Source organism: Natrix helvetica (genome assembly GCF_964273705.1).
Source record: "Natrix helvetica genome assembly, chromosome: 5".
Taxonomy (NCBI): Eukaryota; Metazoa; Chordata; class Lepidosauria; order Squamata; family Natricidae; genus Natrix; species Natrix helvetica.
In genome coordinates this window covers 149,199,032-149,215,534 of record NC_138551.1, presented here as the reverse complement: position 1 = coordinate 149,215,534, position 16,503 = coordinate 149,199,032, and the positions used below count along the sequence as shown (strand labels likewise).

The following is a 16,503-nucleotide window of genomic DNA, read 5'->3' as shown; positions in this document are numbered from 1 at the left end:
AAGTAGACTTTTTCTCTTGAAGGTTGGATGTAAACTCCAAAGCGGCCACTGGGTTCAGGGATACTTGGGAAGGGAGGAAGGAAGAAGGATGGGAAAAGAGATGTTTTTCAGAGTAATGGAAACCCGTTGTGACGGTTTGGGATGTCCAAGGCAGTTCTCCACCTCGTTCTGCGGCGTCAAATCATCGCAATTCTCCTTTTCAATCTTGCGCTAAGCCGTAGAGGCAGGTGGATTTGATTCTTGCAATTGGGGGATTCTGCGTTGGGAACCGCAGTCTATGACTTAAAGAATCTTACACCAACGGGTGAAGTCGGCCATGGCTTTGAATAAGGATTAAGTTCGGGTGGGTTCTCCCTACAGATTTCCAGCTGGAATCTGGTGGTGGTGTTAGAACGAAGGTGTCAGATTAGGGTTAATGTCAGGGCTCCAAATAGCATCCAAAAGTAAATCAGAGTCCGAGGCAAAGTATTGCTCAAAGCTCCAATTTATTAAGAGAGCCATGTTGGCACATCTGGGAAAACCTGAATCTGAAAGCTTCCCAGTTTTCCCCACCCAGTTGAAAGTTCAAGATCTTGCCCCCACACCCACAAGTCCATCCCATGGTCCAATCTCCCACTGCCACGCTGGCAGCTTCCACCCATCCAATTCCAGTCAGGTGCAGAGGTGCAAAGACAAAGGATGACCTTGGCTTTCTAGAAAGAATGTTGTTATGGCTACATCGCATCTCACTGCTACAATCCCCCCTTATCTTGTCTTGACCTGGGCTTCCAATTCCCATCTGCACCCCCTTCTCCAGATAACCAGAGTAAAATGTAGAGTAGCTGGCATATTAGAATAGCCATACGCGCATGGTGTCCAGCCCTAATGCCTTCTCCTTGATGTACAACTTAACCCTTGATATATTTTTGTAAAAGCAGGAAGCCAGAGGCCATTTGCATTCCATTTTTTTCTGCTCAGGGAGTGGTAGGAGATGGCCTCCCCCCCCCACCCCAAAATCATCATCACAACCATCCTGCAAAAGCTTAAGAGTATGCAAGGAAGTTCGCCGCTTCTAATAACTGTGCTTTTTCCAGTGGGTTTTTTTTGGGGGGGTGGGGTGGAGTGGATTTTTCTTTTGAGCCTCATCAATATTTTAATCAATTGTTTGATAAAATAGAAAACATTCTTTACAAGCACGTGTTCATTCAGTCTTCCATCCAAGCGCCTCTTCATGCTTTTTGCCGCATTTGATACGTTGCTCATGAATTCTTGGTTTCTCCCATCTCCTGCTATTTATTTCCCCCTCTCTCGATTCTTCTTATTCCCCCGATTCCAAGTCATTTGAGATCTTCTGGTCTATCTACAAGGTCAGATTCCGCTCCGTTCCAGCTGAATACGTAGAACCAAGTGGAAATATTCAGACGCATTCTTTACCCAATCACACTTAGATGCAATTTTAAAAAAGGGGTTATATTTCTCATCTCCTGGATTAGGCTGTCCCAATGCCTTTGGAGATCTCCCCCCCCCCCAAAAAAAGTCTCACGGGGCACTTAGGCCCCCTTTTAGAAACAAAAAAAAAAAACGCTGAAATTGACAACGTGAATTTTTGGGATGGTGAGATGTAGTGCGGAGCCCACGTTTCGAGCAAACTGGAAACCATTACACCTGCGAAGTGCTTTTAAGCAGGAAACGGAAATGGACGGGGCTCCGAAGATGACAGCCAAGACCACCAAGCCAAACTAAATTAATCCAGATGTTGAGGTGCCTTTCTTTTCCAGCGGAAGGGGAATTTTGCCATTTCTCAACGACCGGTGTGTCCTCTGCTAAGGAAATTGGAAGGAAGACGAGGGATTTTTTTAACCAGAGGTACCATTCTGGGTGAAAAGCAGCATTTCCTCTATCCTTTCAACAAGCAAATGTAATAATGCCTCGGGATGAACAGCTATCGCATGGTATTATGAAAGGATCACAAATCAGAGATGACCAATGAGGAGAGATGTCCTTGGTATTTTAAGCCAACCAACCAACCAACCAAGAGGGGGACTAAGTTGCCCATCAGTTACAAGGACGTCTATTCCTACTAACGATGTTCTTGTTTTTCCTCAATCATTTCATTTTCTACTACCTGCCCAAAACCAATTCTTCCAATCTTGCGGCGATCCTCGTTTGAAACTTCTACATGACCAGACGTCCCTTCTCGTCCAACCTCATCCGGTTGCAATTCCCAAGGTTCTTGGAGGAGGCAGGTCCCGGGGCCAGCAGCCATGATATTTCACCGAGTTCAATTCTGGTCTTAGCTCCGTTCGTCTGGCAAACTCTCTTTGGGAGTGATTGCGCCCACGAACGGGGGAAATGGTGGAAACCAGTTTGAGATCCTCCAGAAATGAAAATGTCTATGGTGTATGAAACTGTGCTGTGGTTGGCCTGGTTGTCTTTCTCTCTTGTTTCGGGGTGGAACACATGTTTGAGGTTGGCCAGAAAGGGCCTGGCTGTAGAAAGGCGAACGAGGACAGAAAATAGCACGAGCAAAAGAGAGAGGCCCATTACGGATGCCCACTTCCGGGCCCTCCACTCTATCCTAAGGCAGGAATTGGTCTCTGCTCTTCTGTCATGGTGATTTATGTATTTTAAGATGTACTTTCTCTAGATGCAATGTATAAAATTGACTTTGTGCACTTTTTTTCCTATTTAACAGTATTGGGTTCTCTCTCTCTCTCTCTCTCTCTCTTTTTTTTTAAAAAAAGATTTTTAACGTTCTTTTTATTATGAGTTTACGTGCCGTCTTTTTAAAATGGGTGACATTGTTAAATATTTAATTTATTACTAAAGATGCCTGGGTGGACCATTGCAAGTATTTTTTATTTATTTTCTTCCGCCCACCCCACATTCAGTATCCTTTTTTGATGTGTTTAATGTCAGGAATTTTTTCCCCCCTCTTTTGTACAGTGGCTAGGGAGTGTTATCTTTTACCAAAAGAAATAATAACCAGTCAATTTGTTTCATTCCTTCTCATATATATAAAAGAAGAAACAGATATTGCAATCTCCGGAACTTAAAATTTGTTGCTCACTTAGCTTTCATTAGCCTCTGTTAACATCGTCAGAGTGTAAAAACTACCATTAAAGAGATATCTGCCTTTATACACCATTAATCAATTAGACCATTGCGCGTGTGATAGGCCCATCTACCCACCTCCCATCTGTCTATCACGTGCCTATCATGTGCGCAATGGTTTAATTGATTAATAGTGTACAAAGGCAGATATCTCTTTAATGGTAGTTTTTACACTCTGACGATAGCTAAGTGAGCAACATATTTTAAGTTCCGGAGATCGCAATGTCTCTTTTTTCTTTTATAACTACACCAATATGTATATTTTCTTGAAACTTTGGCTTTGGTATAAAGCCTTGGGGTACCAGGGATGAAATGCATCGCTACAGTTTCCAAAAATCTGCTGGATTGGTTTTCATCCTTTGAAACGAAGTAGGATCGGAGCCGTGCTGAAATTTGTCGGCGCACGGCTTAAGTGGCTCTATAGTGGCTGTGCATTGTCCACTGGGACAGGTGGTCGTGATGTAAGTTTGGAGAGAAAATTGCAGCCGTGCAGGGAAAACAATGAGAAAACAACCCTTGAGGTTTGGAAAGTTGTGAATAGGCTGAGTGCTGTTTCCATAGGAATTCCGGGTACCCAGGAATGCTTTGCCCATAAGACTGACTTCTCACATGCCACAATCCTACCCTGTTTCCCTGAAAATAAGACCTCCCTGGATAATAAACCCAATTGGGCTTTTGAGCCCATGCATTAAAATAAGCCCTCCCCCTGAAAATATTGCAACACATCAGCAGCCATGAGGTGACCACGCTCGCCGCCTCCTGCACCTCAAAAATAAGAAGACCACCCTGAAAATAAGACCTCCCTGGATAATATTTTGAGCGCATGCGCTAAAATAAGCCCTCCCCCAAAACTAAGACCTCCCTGGGTAATATTTTGAGCGCATGCGCTAAAATAAGCCCTCCCCCCAAAATAAGCCCTCCCTGAAAGTATTGCAACACAGCAGCAGCCATGAGGTGACCACGCTCACCACCTCCTGTGCTTCAAAAATAACAAGACCTCCCCAAAAATAAGGCCAAGTGCTTATTTTTTTGGGGGGGGGGGGAGAAAATAAGAGCCTGTTTTATTTTAGGTCTGCACAAAGCAGATGAGATGTGAAACTCACAGTATCGCTTCCGTTTGGAAAGATGCCCTGAGTCAGATAATTGGACCCTATGTTTTCCCCCAGTCCTCACTTTAGAATAGAATATTCTAAATATTTGCCTCAATTTCACTTTCCCTGCTTGCAGTACACAACTGCATCACTAGAGGGCAGGAGCAGACAGCTGTGGAATGTGGGAGTGTTGCAAGGAAGAAAATAAAGGAGAACCCAACCAGCGAGTTTCTCCTTTGCTTTGCAACACCTTGGCTCCCAACATCCATAGTGATGCAAGCTGGGAAAAGTTATTTCCCTCCCTGGGGGGGGGGGAACCAGGAATCGAGCTACCTGAGAAATAGGAAGTGCTGCAATCCACTTTCCCACCCCGAAGCAGGGGAAGGAGTCTGGTTGAGTCAGACCTGGCACCTTTTCACTTTGCGCGTCCTACGGGATGCAAACCTTAACGCTGAGATCATTTAGGGATTTCTTCATTCGATTTAGATCCTGCCTGTCCTCGGGGAGCTCAAGGCAGCAAGTTCGACTCACGCCCGATTCCTGGTTTTCCCCATAACTTCTGGACCAAGAGAGGGACTATGGCTGGCCCTAGAGGTGCTTCCACAGCTGTGAATGAATGTGAACTGGGGGTCTTCCTACCAGAGGTGGGCTCCTACCTATTCGGATCTCGTTCCGCTGAATAGGTAGTAACTCTAGCGGCCATGTGAACGTTCCATTTCTATATTTGGTGGCGCCATCTTGATTTTCTGTTCTGCACATGAGCAGGACAATCTTCATTGAAAAAAGGTAGTCTTTATTTCTTTTTTAATGTTGATCGTATTAAGTGCAAATGCGCAAAAAAATTTAGGCACCGAACCGGTAGTAATGGCGGCCGGAACCCACCTCTGCTTCCTACTCATTGTCCTGTGCCTTAACCCACGTTTCTCAAACTTGGACACTTTTAAGACAGGTGGAGTTGAAGTCCCAGAATTCTCCAGCCAACCATGGCTGGCTGGCTGGGGGATTCTGGGAGTTGAAGTCCACCTGTCTTAAAATGGCTGAAAGTTGAGAAGCGCTGCCTTTAACCAGTACAGTACGGTAAACCCCCGTGGGACGGCATCGGGTTTAAACCTGATCAGAGACCCACGGAGTTGTGCCCAAATTCTTTCTTTCGGAACGAAGGGAAGTGACACCTGGATGTTTGCTGCAACGCTGGGCATCCTCGCCTCGAGGAAAACGTATTTATTTTTGTACTAGAAAAAAAAAAAAGGAAGACATTTTTGTATTATAAAAAAGTTAGAGCGCCATCTTGAATCCTGGCCCTTCCCCAAGGCAGGGGTCCCTACACTTCCTATTTCAACAGCACTGAATTAAATAAAAAGGGGAGAGGGAGATGTGGAGTGGAGGGGTAGTTCTTGTTTTTTTTTTCTTCTCCCCTTTGAGCTAGGAGTTTTCTATATTCAGCCAAATCGCTTGATCGCCCTTGCTGTCTTCAATACCAGGGGAGCCTGTGGGAATAACCCCTCGTGGCTTGGGAGAAAAATAGTCGCTTAGTGGGATAACCCAGTGGAGAGGGATGGATGGAAGGGAACTTTTCCCGTGCAGCTTTCCATCCTTGCATACCGGAAGTGGCCACCTGTTTCAGCTGGATGTACAGAAACCTCTGAAAGCCAACAAATGCTTTGCTCTACCCTGTTTTCCCCAAAAATAAGACCTCCCTGGATAATAAGCCCAATCGGGCTTTTGCACTAAAATAAGCCCTACCCCAAAATATTGCGACACAGCAGCAGCCATGAAGTGACTACGCTCGCCGCCTCCTGCACCAATAATAAGACCCTCCCCGAAAGTAAGGCCAAGCGCTTACTTCGGGGGGGGAGAGGTATCAAAAGAAAATAAGACCCTGTCTTATTTTCGGGGAAACACGGTAGTTTTTCAAGTTCCAGAAACGGTGGGTTGAGAAACTGTAAATACATTCCTGCATCTTAATCCCTCCTTCTTATCTCTTGCTTTGAGGACAGTCTTTGTAATACAGGTTCCTTTTTTAAAATTTTATTTTTTATTTTCCTCCTCTTTCTTGCGGGAGGGGGGGGGAGAAACAAAACAAAACAAACAACCCCCCCCCTCCCGCCGACCTCTTATAACTTCCTATCATCCTGCCTTTTATGGCCCCACCTGGTCTGTCTGCTGAGTGCTGCTTTGGAAGTGGGATTCTCTGTACGTTGTTTATCTTTGTATGATTTTTTTAACAGCAAGGGAAGAAAAAGTTTGGCACCTACAGAGAAAAAAAAGCCAGAAGGGGGGGCGGGCGGGGACAGGGGGAGAGATTTTAAAAAAAAATATCTGATGCTCTGATGTCTTACTTCCTTCCTCTTCTTCCTTCTATTGTCTCTTGAAACACTGTTAATAAAAATCTAGAGTAAACGCTTTTATCTCCTCTTCTTCTTGCATCTTGGTCTTTATTTTGCAATCTCTCTCACTTCCTCCCTCTACCTTACTACACCTGCATATTAACGCTCAAGCTTTGGAAAATCCCCTCCACCCCCGCCGCCAAAAAAAGATTGGCATTAGCCACAATGTAAATGGGACGCGTTGGCTCAGCGGCTAAGAAGCTGGGCTTGTCGATCAGAAAGGTCGGCGGTTCGAATCCTGTAAGGGAGTGAGCTCCCGTGCCTTGTCCCAGCTTCTGCCAACCTGGCATTTCGAAAGCACGTAACGAATGCAAGTAGAAAAATAGGGACCACATTTGGTGGGAAGGGAACAGCGTTCTGTGGGCCTTCGGCATTCAGTCATGCCGGCAACATGACCACGGAGAAGTCTTTGGACAGTGCTGGCTCTTTGGCTTTGAAACAGCGATGAGCACCGCCCCCTAGAGTCAGGAACGACTAGCACATATGTGCAAGGGGAACCTTTACCTTTAATTTAAATGGGCATTAGTGATGAAGCAGAGAGAGGCTTGGGTCTTAATGGAGTTTTTTAAAGCACCCCACTGGAATTATTTAAGTTGTCTTTTCTATTGTTGTCTCCAGCAATTATTATTTGCTTTAATTCGATGAAGAGGTCCACCTAAATTGCAGCTGGAGACGTGAGCCTTGGCGAACTTATTTCTAAATATTGCATAGCATCAATGATTGCCACCAGAGATTTCTGGGAAGCTCCTGCTTCCTGGAGTGACTTCCATAAAGATGGAGGGTTTTGACTCTTCCCATCCGTTTTAAGGTCATCTAAGCAAAATGTCCAGAATCCACCTTGGCTGGACTTGGAAGCTAAAGAGGGTTAGAAACCAGTGGTGTTTGACAGAATAGAATAGAATAGAATAGAATAGAATAGAATAGAATAGAATAGAATAGAATAGAATCACAGTTGGAAGGGACCCTGGTGGTCTTCTAGTCCAACCCTCTACTTAGGCAGGAAATCCTACACCACTTCAGACAAATGGATATCCAACCTCTTCTTAAAAACTTCCAGTGATGGGGACCACCCACAACTTCTGGTGACAAGCTGTTCCACTGGTTAATTGTCCTCACTGTCTGGAAATTTCTCCTTAGTTCTAATTTGCTTCTCTCCTTGATGAGTTTCCACCCATTGCTTCTTGTCCTGCCTTCAGGTGCTTTGGAGAATAGCTTGACTCCCTCTTTTTGGGGGCAGCCCCTGGGGTATTAGAAGACTGTTATCATGTTGCCCCTAGTCCTTGGGGGGGGTGGGGGAGATGTACGTGTGGCCTGGGATACAGGCTAGACTGGGCAGCCAAGAAAACCTCCCAGGGACCCCCAAGGGCAAAATTATTCAATGCTGCTAAGGAAACTGCACCCAGAGTGAAGCTCAAGGGTCCCATTCCGATCTGTGAAAAAGGGAATTATTTAGCCTGGAATTGGCTACAATTGCATTCCAAAACTAGGCTGGGATTCAGATGAAATTCCAGGGAAGAGTTCTTAAGTCTTCGGGAACCGTTATCTTCCAAAATCAGGCAGGACTGCAGTGTGACCCACAGCGCATCTCACCTAGCCACAGTCCCGCTGTTTACGGCCCGCTTTCAAAAATAATAATAATAGGGGCACTAGGTCAAAAGGTTGGGCTGTTGGCTTAAACGTGCCAACGGAGAAGTACATACCGGCTTTATCCGCTAAGGAATCAGCTGTGGATATGATGGGGGCTATACTTCAAAGGAGTGGGGGGGGGAATAGCACTTCGCCTCTCCTGCTCTTTCATCCTGCCAGCTTCCCCAGAGATAATAAGACACAGATAACAATTCAGGCCAAAAAAACTCCCATTTGCAAGCAAGCTGCAGATGGCAATTGAATAGAAGTAGAATAACAGAGTTGGAAGGGACCTTGGAGGTCTTCTAGTCCAACCCCTTGCTCAGGAAGGAAACCCTACACCACTTCAGACAAATGGATATCCAATCTCTTCTTTAAAAGCCTCCAGCGATGGGGACCACCCACAACTTCTGGTGGCAAGCTGTTCCACTGGTTAACTGTCTTCATGGTTAGGTAGTTTCTCCTTAGTTCTAGGTTGCTTCTCTCCTTGATTAGTTTCCACCCATTGCTTCTTGTCCTGCCCTCAGGTGCTTTGGAGAATCGGGATGAGCCTTGGGTTGAAAGCTCAAAGCTAAGATGGTTTGCAAAGTGGGCTAGCAGGAAGCGGCCATCGGAAGCCGCTTATAACGGGGCCTAGAATGACTTCAAAAGAAGAAAAACATATATTCCCCTGCTCCGTTGGCGGCCTTTTTAATGCCCTGGCCCTTAATAAGGTTACGATTAAGAACTTGACCTGCCTGTCTCCCTTTCTGCTCAAACCAGTCACACAAATGGAAATAACTTACACCCTGGCATAACGTGAAAAGGAACGTGTTCCTACTTGCGATAGCAGCCAAGACACCGCATAACACCTTCGGACTTCGGTGTGAACCGAAGCTCCTGCTGTCGTTAACCTGAAAATAACAGGAGGAGTTTCTCCACAGTCTGGTGTGTGTGTGTGTGTGTGTGTGTGTGTGTGTGTGTGTAAAGATTTAAGTTGGAAGGATTGGTGGCGATTCTTAGAGCCAGGTTTAAGGATGACGATGCTTTTCGATTATCTGATGCCTCCCGGCTGATCGCTGCTGGGTAGAGAGCAGTGGGGAAATCTTTTTTTTTTTTTTACCCACCGGTTCTGTGGCCGTGGTTTGGTGGAGGGAAGGGTCATGTGATTGGGTATACAATACAATACAATACAATAGCAGAGTTGGAAGGGGCCTTGGAGGCCTTCTAGTCCAACCCCCTGCCTAGGCAGGAAACCTTACACCTCTTCAGACAAATGGCTATCCAACATCTTCTTAAAGACTTCCAGTGTTGGGGCATTCACAACTTCTGGAGGCAATTTCTGTTCCACTGATTAATTGTTCTAACTCTCAGGAAGTTTCTCTTCAGTTCTAAGTTGCTTCTCTCCTTGATTAGTTTCCACCCATTGCTTCTTGTTCTACCCTCAGGTGCCTTGGAGAACAGTTTGACTCCCTCTTCTTTGGGGCAACCCCTGAGAGTTGGACATGGCCAACTCTTTTTCACTTTTTAAAGCTTTTTTTTTTTTTTGCCTGCCAGTTCGGGCAAATAGGCAGGGAAGAAAGCATTTTTTTACTGCCTATTTACTTGATCCTCTGAAGGTTTTTGTTTTTTTTGCTAGCAGTTCGCAGAACCAACGACAACTGGTTCAGCCAAACCGGGCCAAACCGGGAGGATTTCACCACTGGTAGAGAGCAACAAAAAGAGATATATCTAGCTTTCTCTGAAACCCTGTCTGACATTTAATATAAGCATCTAGTTAGTTATCTCTTTCGGCCAATTTCATCTTCTTGCTGCGGAAACTGCAACTGCGTTCTTTCCTGCGTGGTGCCTGGCTGCACTTAAAAACTTTCAAAAGTCTCACTCCATTAGATTTGCTTTTCTTTCGCTCCTGCTCTCTAATGGGTCGCAGAGCCGGCCTGCTCAAATCCGTCCGTTTCCAACCAGGTGCTTCTGCTCCGAACTACAAGTCGAAAAGAGGCTGCGATGTGTAGAATAGAATAGAATAACAGAGTGGAGCTTTCAGATTCCGGTTTTCCCAGGTGTGTCAGTATGACATCTCTAATAAAATGCATGCGGTGGCTCAGTGGCTAAGACGCTCATCTTGCTGGTCAGAAATAAATACAATACAACACAACACAATAGCAGAGTTGGAAGGGACCTTGGAGGTCTTCTAGTCCAACCCCCTGCCTAGGCAGGAAATCCTATACCGTTTCAGACAAATAGCTATCCAACATCTTCTTAAAGACTTCCAGTGTTGGGGCATTCACAACTTCTGGAGGCAAATTCTGTTCCACTGATTAATTGTTCTAACTGTCAGGAAGTTTCTCCTCAGTTCTACGTTGCTTCTCTCCTTGATTAGTTTCCACCCATTGCTTCTTGTTCTACCCTCAGGTGCCTTGGAGAATAGTTTGACTTCCTCTTCTTTGTGGCAACCCCTGAGATATTGGAACAATGCTATCATGTCTCCCCTAGTCATTCTTTCTCTTAAGCTAAACATACCCAGTTCCTGCAACCATTCTTCATATGTTTTAGTCTCCAGTCCCCTAGAAAGTTCGGCAGTTTGGCGGTTCGAATCCCTAGCACCGCGTAACGGAGTGAGCTCCCGTTACTTGTCCCGGCTTCTGCCAACCTAGCCATTGGAAAGCACGTAAAAAATGCAAGTAGAAAAATAGGGGCCACCTTTGGTGGGAAGGGAACAGTGTTCCGTGCGCCTTCGGGGTTGAGTCATACCGGCCACATGACCACGGAGACGTCTTCGGACAGCGCTGGCTCTTCGGCTTTGAAATGGAAATGAGCACCGCCCCCTTGAGTCAAGAACGACTAGCACATTTGTGCGAGGGGAACCTTTACCTTTAATAAAATGGAACTTTGAGGAAACTCAAGCCTCGGAGTCTTCTTTTGTTGGAGGTGTTACTTGGAATCCTGACATTAACCCAAATCTGAAAGCATGTGGCACAGACCCAGTCAATGTGGTTTCTGGATTAGATCATGGCTTAATAGGATGTATGAACATGGCCGGCATTCTCGGGCATCCTCCCCCACTTCTTCTCCCAAGAAACTGAGCTTACCCGAGATGCTGTATGTGCCAGGAGGAAAACCAGCGTGCATGAAAACCCACCTTCTTCTTAAACTGGTGTGATCATTGCCAAGTGTTGTGTTTTTCTTTCTCCTGCAGGAGATGCCACATACCTTGACATCTTCCGAGACTTTTCCCACATGGCATCCAACAATCCCGAAAAACTCAACCGGCGTAGCCTTCATCTCCATCCTTCTTACCGATAGCTTTCGCCTCCGGCGTCGACTTCTGCATGGCTGCCTCAAAGGAGGGACTGAGAGACGAGGGGTCCTGTGTGACAAAACACACAAACACAAGGAGGGACAACTTGTGAAGAGCTGGGGCTATCCGAGATGCGACGCTTCTACCCATCCTCCGAAATGGATACCGCTTGCGACGCGCCTCCCGCAAGGAGTTGTTTTTTTCCCGCCGTTCCCTAGACTTTCGGAACAAAATGGCGCGTCTTTGCAAATACATCTGCCAGAATGATTAGCCACATAGTGGTTAACACATTCTATTGTGTTCCTTCTTGCTGGCCAGGGGGTTCTTTGCTAGCTGCTGGCAGCTGGTTGCCAGTTGCAAACATAAGACAAACAAGGCTGTCTGACAGTATTCCCATCTATTACTACCCTGTTTCCCCAAAAATAAGCCCTCCCTGGATAATAAGCCCAATTGGGTTTTTGAGCACATGCGCTAAAATAAGCCCTCCCCTGAAAATAAGCCCTCCCCAAAAACATTTAACCGCATGCGCAGCTGGTCCCAATTTGGGGAGGGGGCAAGGGGGGAACAAGCCCCACGTGTCATGCATGGACCTGCCATCCAGGTGGAACAGCCTAGCGGAAGCTGCTCCCGCAAATCCTAGTTCCCGCGCCCCTTCTCTTAGTGGCGGCTGCAAAAAGAGCGGCAGGCCCAGCGATGCTATGGCTGGCAAAAGTGTGCCAGAAACAGAGACAGAACTGATCCGCGGGCCACGGGCCGAGGTTAAGGGGCCTCCTGCACCTCAAAAATAATAAGACCTCCCCGAAAATAAGGCCAAGCGCTTATTTTGGGAGTCCGAAGAAAATAAGATCCTGTTTTATTTTCGGGGGAGACACAGTAGTCTTGGCTCATCAGGGGTTCAAGACCATGATTTAGCTTATTAAATTAAATACAGTTCGATGGGACAAATCCCAAGGGCAGCTGCATTAGTATGAAGTGTAATTCAGACAATTTGGGGTCCTACCTTTTCTTTCGGAATGGATGGGGATGAATAGTTGGAGAGGCTGTGGTTGGGGGAAAAAAAAACATTGATGGATGTGGAATTCGAAAGCTGGCTGACTTGTTGGCAGAGGAGAACGTAGTCCCAGATCAGGGGGTCTCACACTGGATTTCTTTGAGGGCCGGATCAGCATTCCAGTTCTCCTCTGCGGGCCGGCGGAGTGGGGTTAGACCAGTGGTTCTCAACCTGTGGGTCGGGACCCCTTTGGGGGTCGAACGACCCTTTCAAAGGGGTTGCCTAAGACCATCGGAAAACACATATTTTTTTTTAAAAAAATGGAAAATGTAAAATAATTTTATGGTTGGGGGGGGTCACCACAACATGAGGAACTGTATTAAAGGGTGGCGGCATTAGGAAGGTTGAGACCCACTGGGTTAGACGGACACCTCCTGTAGCACCCGGCCGGCCAAAACAGGGGCGGGGAGGCCCCATGAGGTCCCCGCGTGGCCCATTTTCAGCCTCCCTGGCCTCCTGCAGCACTCTGCTGGCCAAAAACAGGCCACGGCTGCAGGAGGACAGGGAGGCCGAAAATGGGCCATGGGGGGACCATTTTGGCCAGCAGAGGCATCACAGCAGAGGTGGCTTCCAACTGGTTCGGCCGAGTAAGTAGTAACTCAGCTTGCCATGCCCCTGAACCGGTTCTATCGGCAGTGCCATCTTGTTTTTTTGCTTCTGCGCATGCCTGCAGATTACCGTATTTTTCGGAGTATAAGACGCAACTTTTTCCTTAAAAAAAAGAGGCTGAAAATCTGGGTGCGTCTTATACACCGAATGCAGCATTTCTTTGCCTCCCGAAACCCCGCCTGCTTCACCAAAATGGCCATGAAGAGCCTGTAGGAGGCTTTCAGAGAGCTCCTGGGGGTTGGGGAGGGCAGAAATGAGCAAAAACCGGGCTGTTATTTGCTCAATTGTGCCCCCCAGCCCTCAGGAGCACTCTATAAGCTTCCTAATGCCCTTTTTTTGACAACAAACGGGCCCGTTTTCGCAAAAAAATGGGCCGTTTTTGGCTCGTTTTTGCCCCCCCCCCGGAACACTCTACAAGCCTCCTAAAGGCTATTATGCCCTTTTTTGGGGAAAGGAAACAGGCCTGTTTTCGCGAAGAACTGGCTGTTTTTGGGAAGTTTGCAGAGAGCAAAAACTTTTTTTTTTTAATTTGCCTCTTCAAAACCTTTTATACTCCGGAAAATACGGTAAGTCATTATCAGATTTCTGTCTTTTTAAAAACTGGAAAGAGAAACGTTAAGGCAATGTCTTCCAGAAACAAACTCCTTTGCTTGGCAAAATAGAACTTCTTTGGTGAAATCTGAAGTTTTGATTATGGGGATTTGAATTTCAATTTATGCACCAGAGCACTCGATAACAGCCTTATTCTTGGAATATCGAGGGGAATGGAGACCGCTGGCTCGGCTCTCTTAGCCATAATCTGTTAAATGTACCGTCTTCACACCATGGCTTGCTAAAACATATTGATAATATTCTTTTCTTCCTTCTCTCTCTCTTTTTTTTAAACTACAAGAATTGATGGAAAGTGTTATTTTTTTATAAAAACTCATATCGTTTCATGGTTTTGTGTTTTTTTTTTTAAAGGTTATTGGGAAGAGTTTGTACTGGTACAGACCCCTTCTTGCTTAATTTCTTAGTGTGTATAGAAGTCCTGGTTTAATATGCTAAAAATGTAATATATCTCCAAGCAAAATATAAGTATTTGTAAAATCTTGGAAGGGGGAGAGTGGGAGAGATGGACAGCAATGCCTTATTTACAAGAGTATAAATAAACTTGGGAGACATTTTCCTTCCAAACTATAGTTTCCTTGTAATTTTTTTTTCTGGTTTTTTCTTTTTTTAAATTGGTGAGAAATTATGTCACACTGTATTTTATAGGATGAAATTTATTGAGAACAGTTGGTTTTTTTTGTTTTGGTAAGCTAGAACAAGTACTTTGTGTCCCAAGGTTAAGAAGCCAAAATATATTTCCCTTTGAAATGTTTATACTTCTGCTTTCTTAGTAATGCTATTAAATTATATGTTAGGGAGGGATTAATTGCAGACTTCTAAGACGTTTCTGAGTTTCTGATGCTTTAACAAAAAAAAGGTCCATGCCTAGAAATTACACGCTGCAACAGAAGTACGTTCAGGCAATTGTCGACTGACAACCACAACCAAAACTGGGATTTATGTTGTGATGTAAGGTGGTTGTTAAGAGAGTTGCGACCAATTGTGTGACCTTTTTTTTTTTTTGCTGCGACTCTTAAAGGAAATTGTTAAGTGAATACAGTTGTTAAGTGAATCGTGTCATTAAGCAAATCCCACTTGCTTAATGGACTTTGCCGGCGGGGAATGCTGCAAACGGCGATCAGATAACACACACACGGACGCTGCAACCATTGTAAATGTTTCCAATGGATGGAAACTAACCAAGGAGAGAAGCAACCCGGAATGAAGGAGAAACTTCCTAACGATGAGGACAATTAAGTTGCGGGGAGCTCCATCACTGGGGTTTTTTTAAAGAAAAAACTGGACAGCCACCTGTCTGAAATGGTCTGGGGTCTCCTGCTTGAGCAGTGGGCTGGACTAGAAGACCTCCAAGGTCCCTTCCAGCTCTAGTCTGATGGATTGAAATGGTTGCCAAGCGCCCCCAAATGTGGCATCACATGACTGTGGGAATCCTGTAAAAGCGGGGATCGATTGTCGGTCATTTTTTTCAGTGCCATTGTAACTCGGAACGGTCATTCAACGAATGGTCGTAAGTCGCGGGTTACCTTTTCAGCTGTTTTTTTTTTTATACCTTATCTCTCCGTCTTTCTCAACCAGCAAAGAGGATGTGTGTGTGTGCGTCTACCTATGAGGCTACAGAGATCTGATGTGATACGGGTTGCGTATTTGTTTATACGTGATACAGCTAGTCCTCGACCTGCAACAATTTGTTTAGTGACCATTCAAAGCATCTAACTCCTGCAATCAGTGCCATTACAACAGCACTGATTGTAGGAGTTTGATTGAGACGTAGCCATAACAACATTCTTTCTTGAAAGCCAAGGTCATCCTTTTGTCTTTGCACCTCTGCACCTGACCGGAACTGGATGGGTGGAAGCTGCCAGCGTGGCAGTGGGGGATTGGACCATGGGATGGACTTGTGGGTGTGGGGGCAAGATCTTGAACTTTCAACTGGGTGTGGGAAACCGGGAAGCTTTCAGATTCGGGTTTTCCCAGATGTGCCAACATGGCTCTCTTAATCAATTGGAACTTTGAGGAATCCTTTGCCTGGCACTCTGATTTACTTTTGGATGCTATTTGGAGCCCTGACCAAAGGTGCTTACGACCGTTTTTCACATTTACGACCTCCCCATGGTCATGTGATCAACATTCGGACTTCTGGCAATTGACTCACATTTATGACACCGAAACATAATTTCATCCCATTTTATCTATATCTCACATTAGTGCATTTTATTCCAATTTCATTTTAGACTGTATTTTATTCCAATCTCATTTTAAATCGTATTTTATTCCAATCTCATTTTAAATTGCTTTTATCGAATTTTAGTAATCATTCGTTTCTGGAACTCTGCACTTTGATAGGGCCCAAGAGCTGAACAATAAATAAAGATACTAAAGGCTCATGTTTACGACCGTTCAGTGTCCCTGGGGTCACGTGATCCCTTTTTGCGACCTTCCGACAAGCCAAGCCGATGGGATTCACTTAACGACTGAGTGACTTAATTTAAGAACTGCAGTGATTCACTTAACTGTGGCAAGAAAGGTTCACATGGGCCAAACTCACTTAACAACCGTCTCTTTTAACAACAGAAATGTTGGGCCCAATTGTGGTCGTAAGTCGAGGACTAATTGTATTATTAGATCTTATTTCACAAATAGGGGGTTTTGGCGGACTCAATCCTGGACGGTTAAGTTTACTTTTTTTGAATCCTTTCCTTTATGAGAAAACAGAGGCAGCGAATGCGTTTCACATTTGCTCAACCCCATGTTGGCTTC

General features: G+C 45.4%; 1 protein-coding gene across 2 annotated transcripts in view; it reads left to right on the top strand.

The window, feature by feature from the left end:
* Nucleotides 1-14,323, top strand: part of ACAP3 (ArfGAP with coiled-coil, ankyrin repeat and PH domains 3) — a 116,078-nt gene extending 101,755 nt beyond the window's left edge. The window contains exon 26 of one of the 2 annotated variants that reach the window (XM_081954925.1): nt 11,373-14,323. In XM_081954925.1, the coding sequence (XP_081811051.1) occupies nt 11,373-11,479 (107 nt within the window). In that variant the 3' untranslated portion in view covers nt 11,480-14,323. The remainder of the gene's footprint in view (nt 1-11,372) is intronic. The other variant, XM_081954926.1, reaches the window with a different exon arrangement.
* The last annotated feature ends 2,180 nt before the right edge of the window (nt 14,324-16,503 follow it).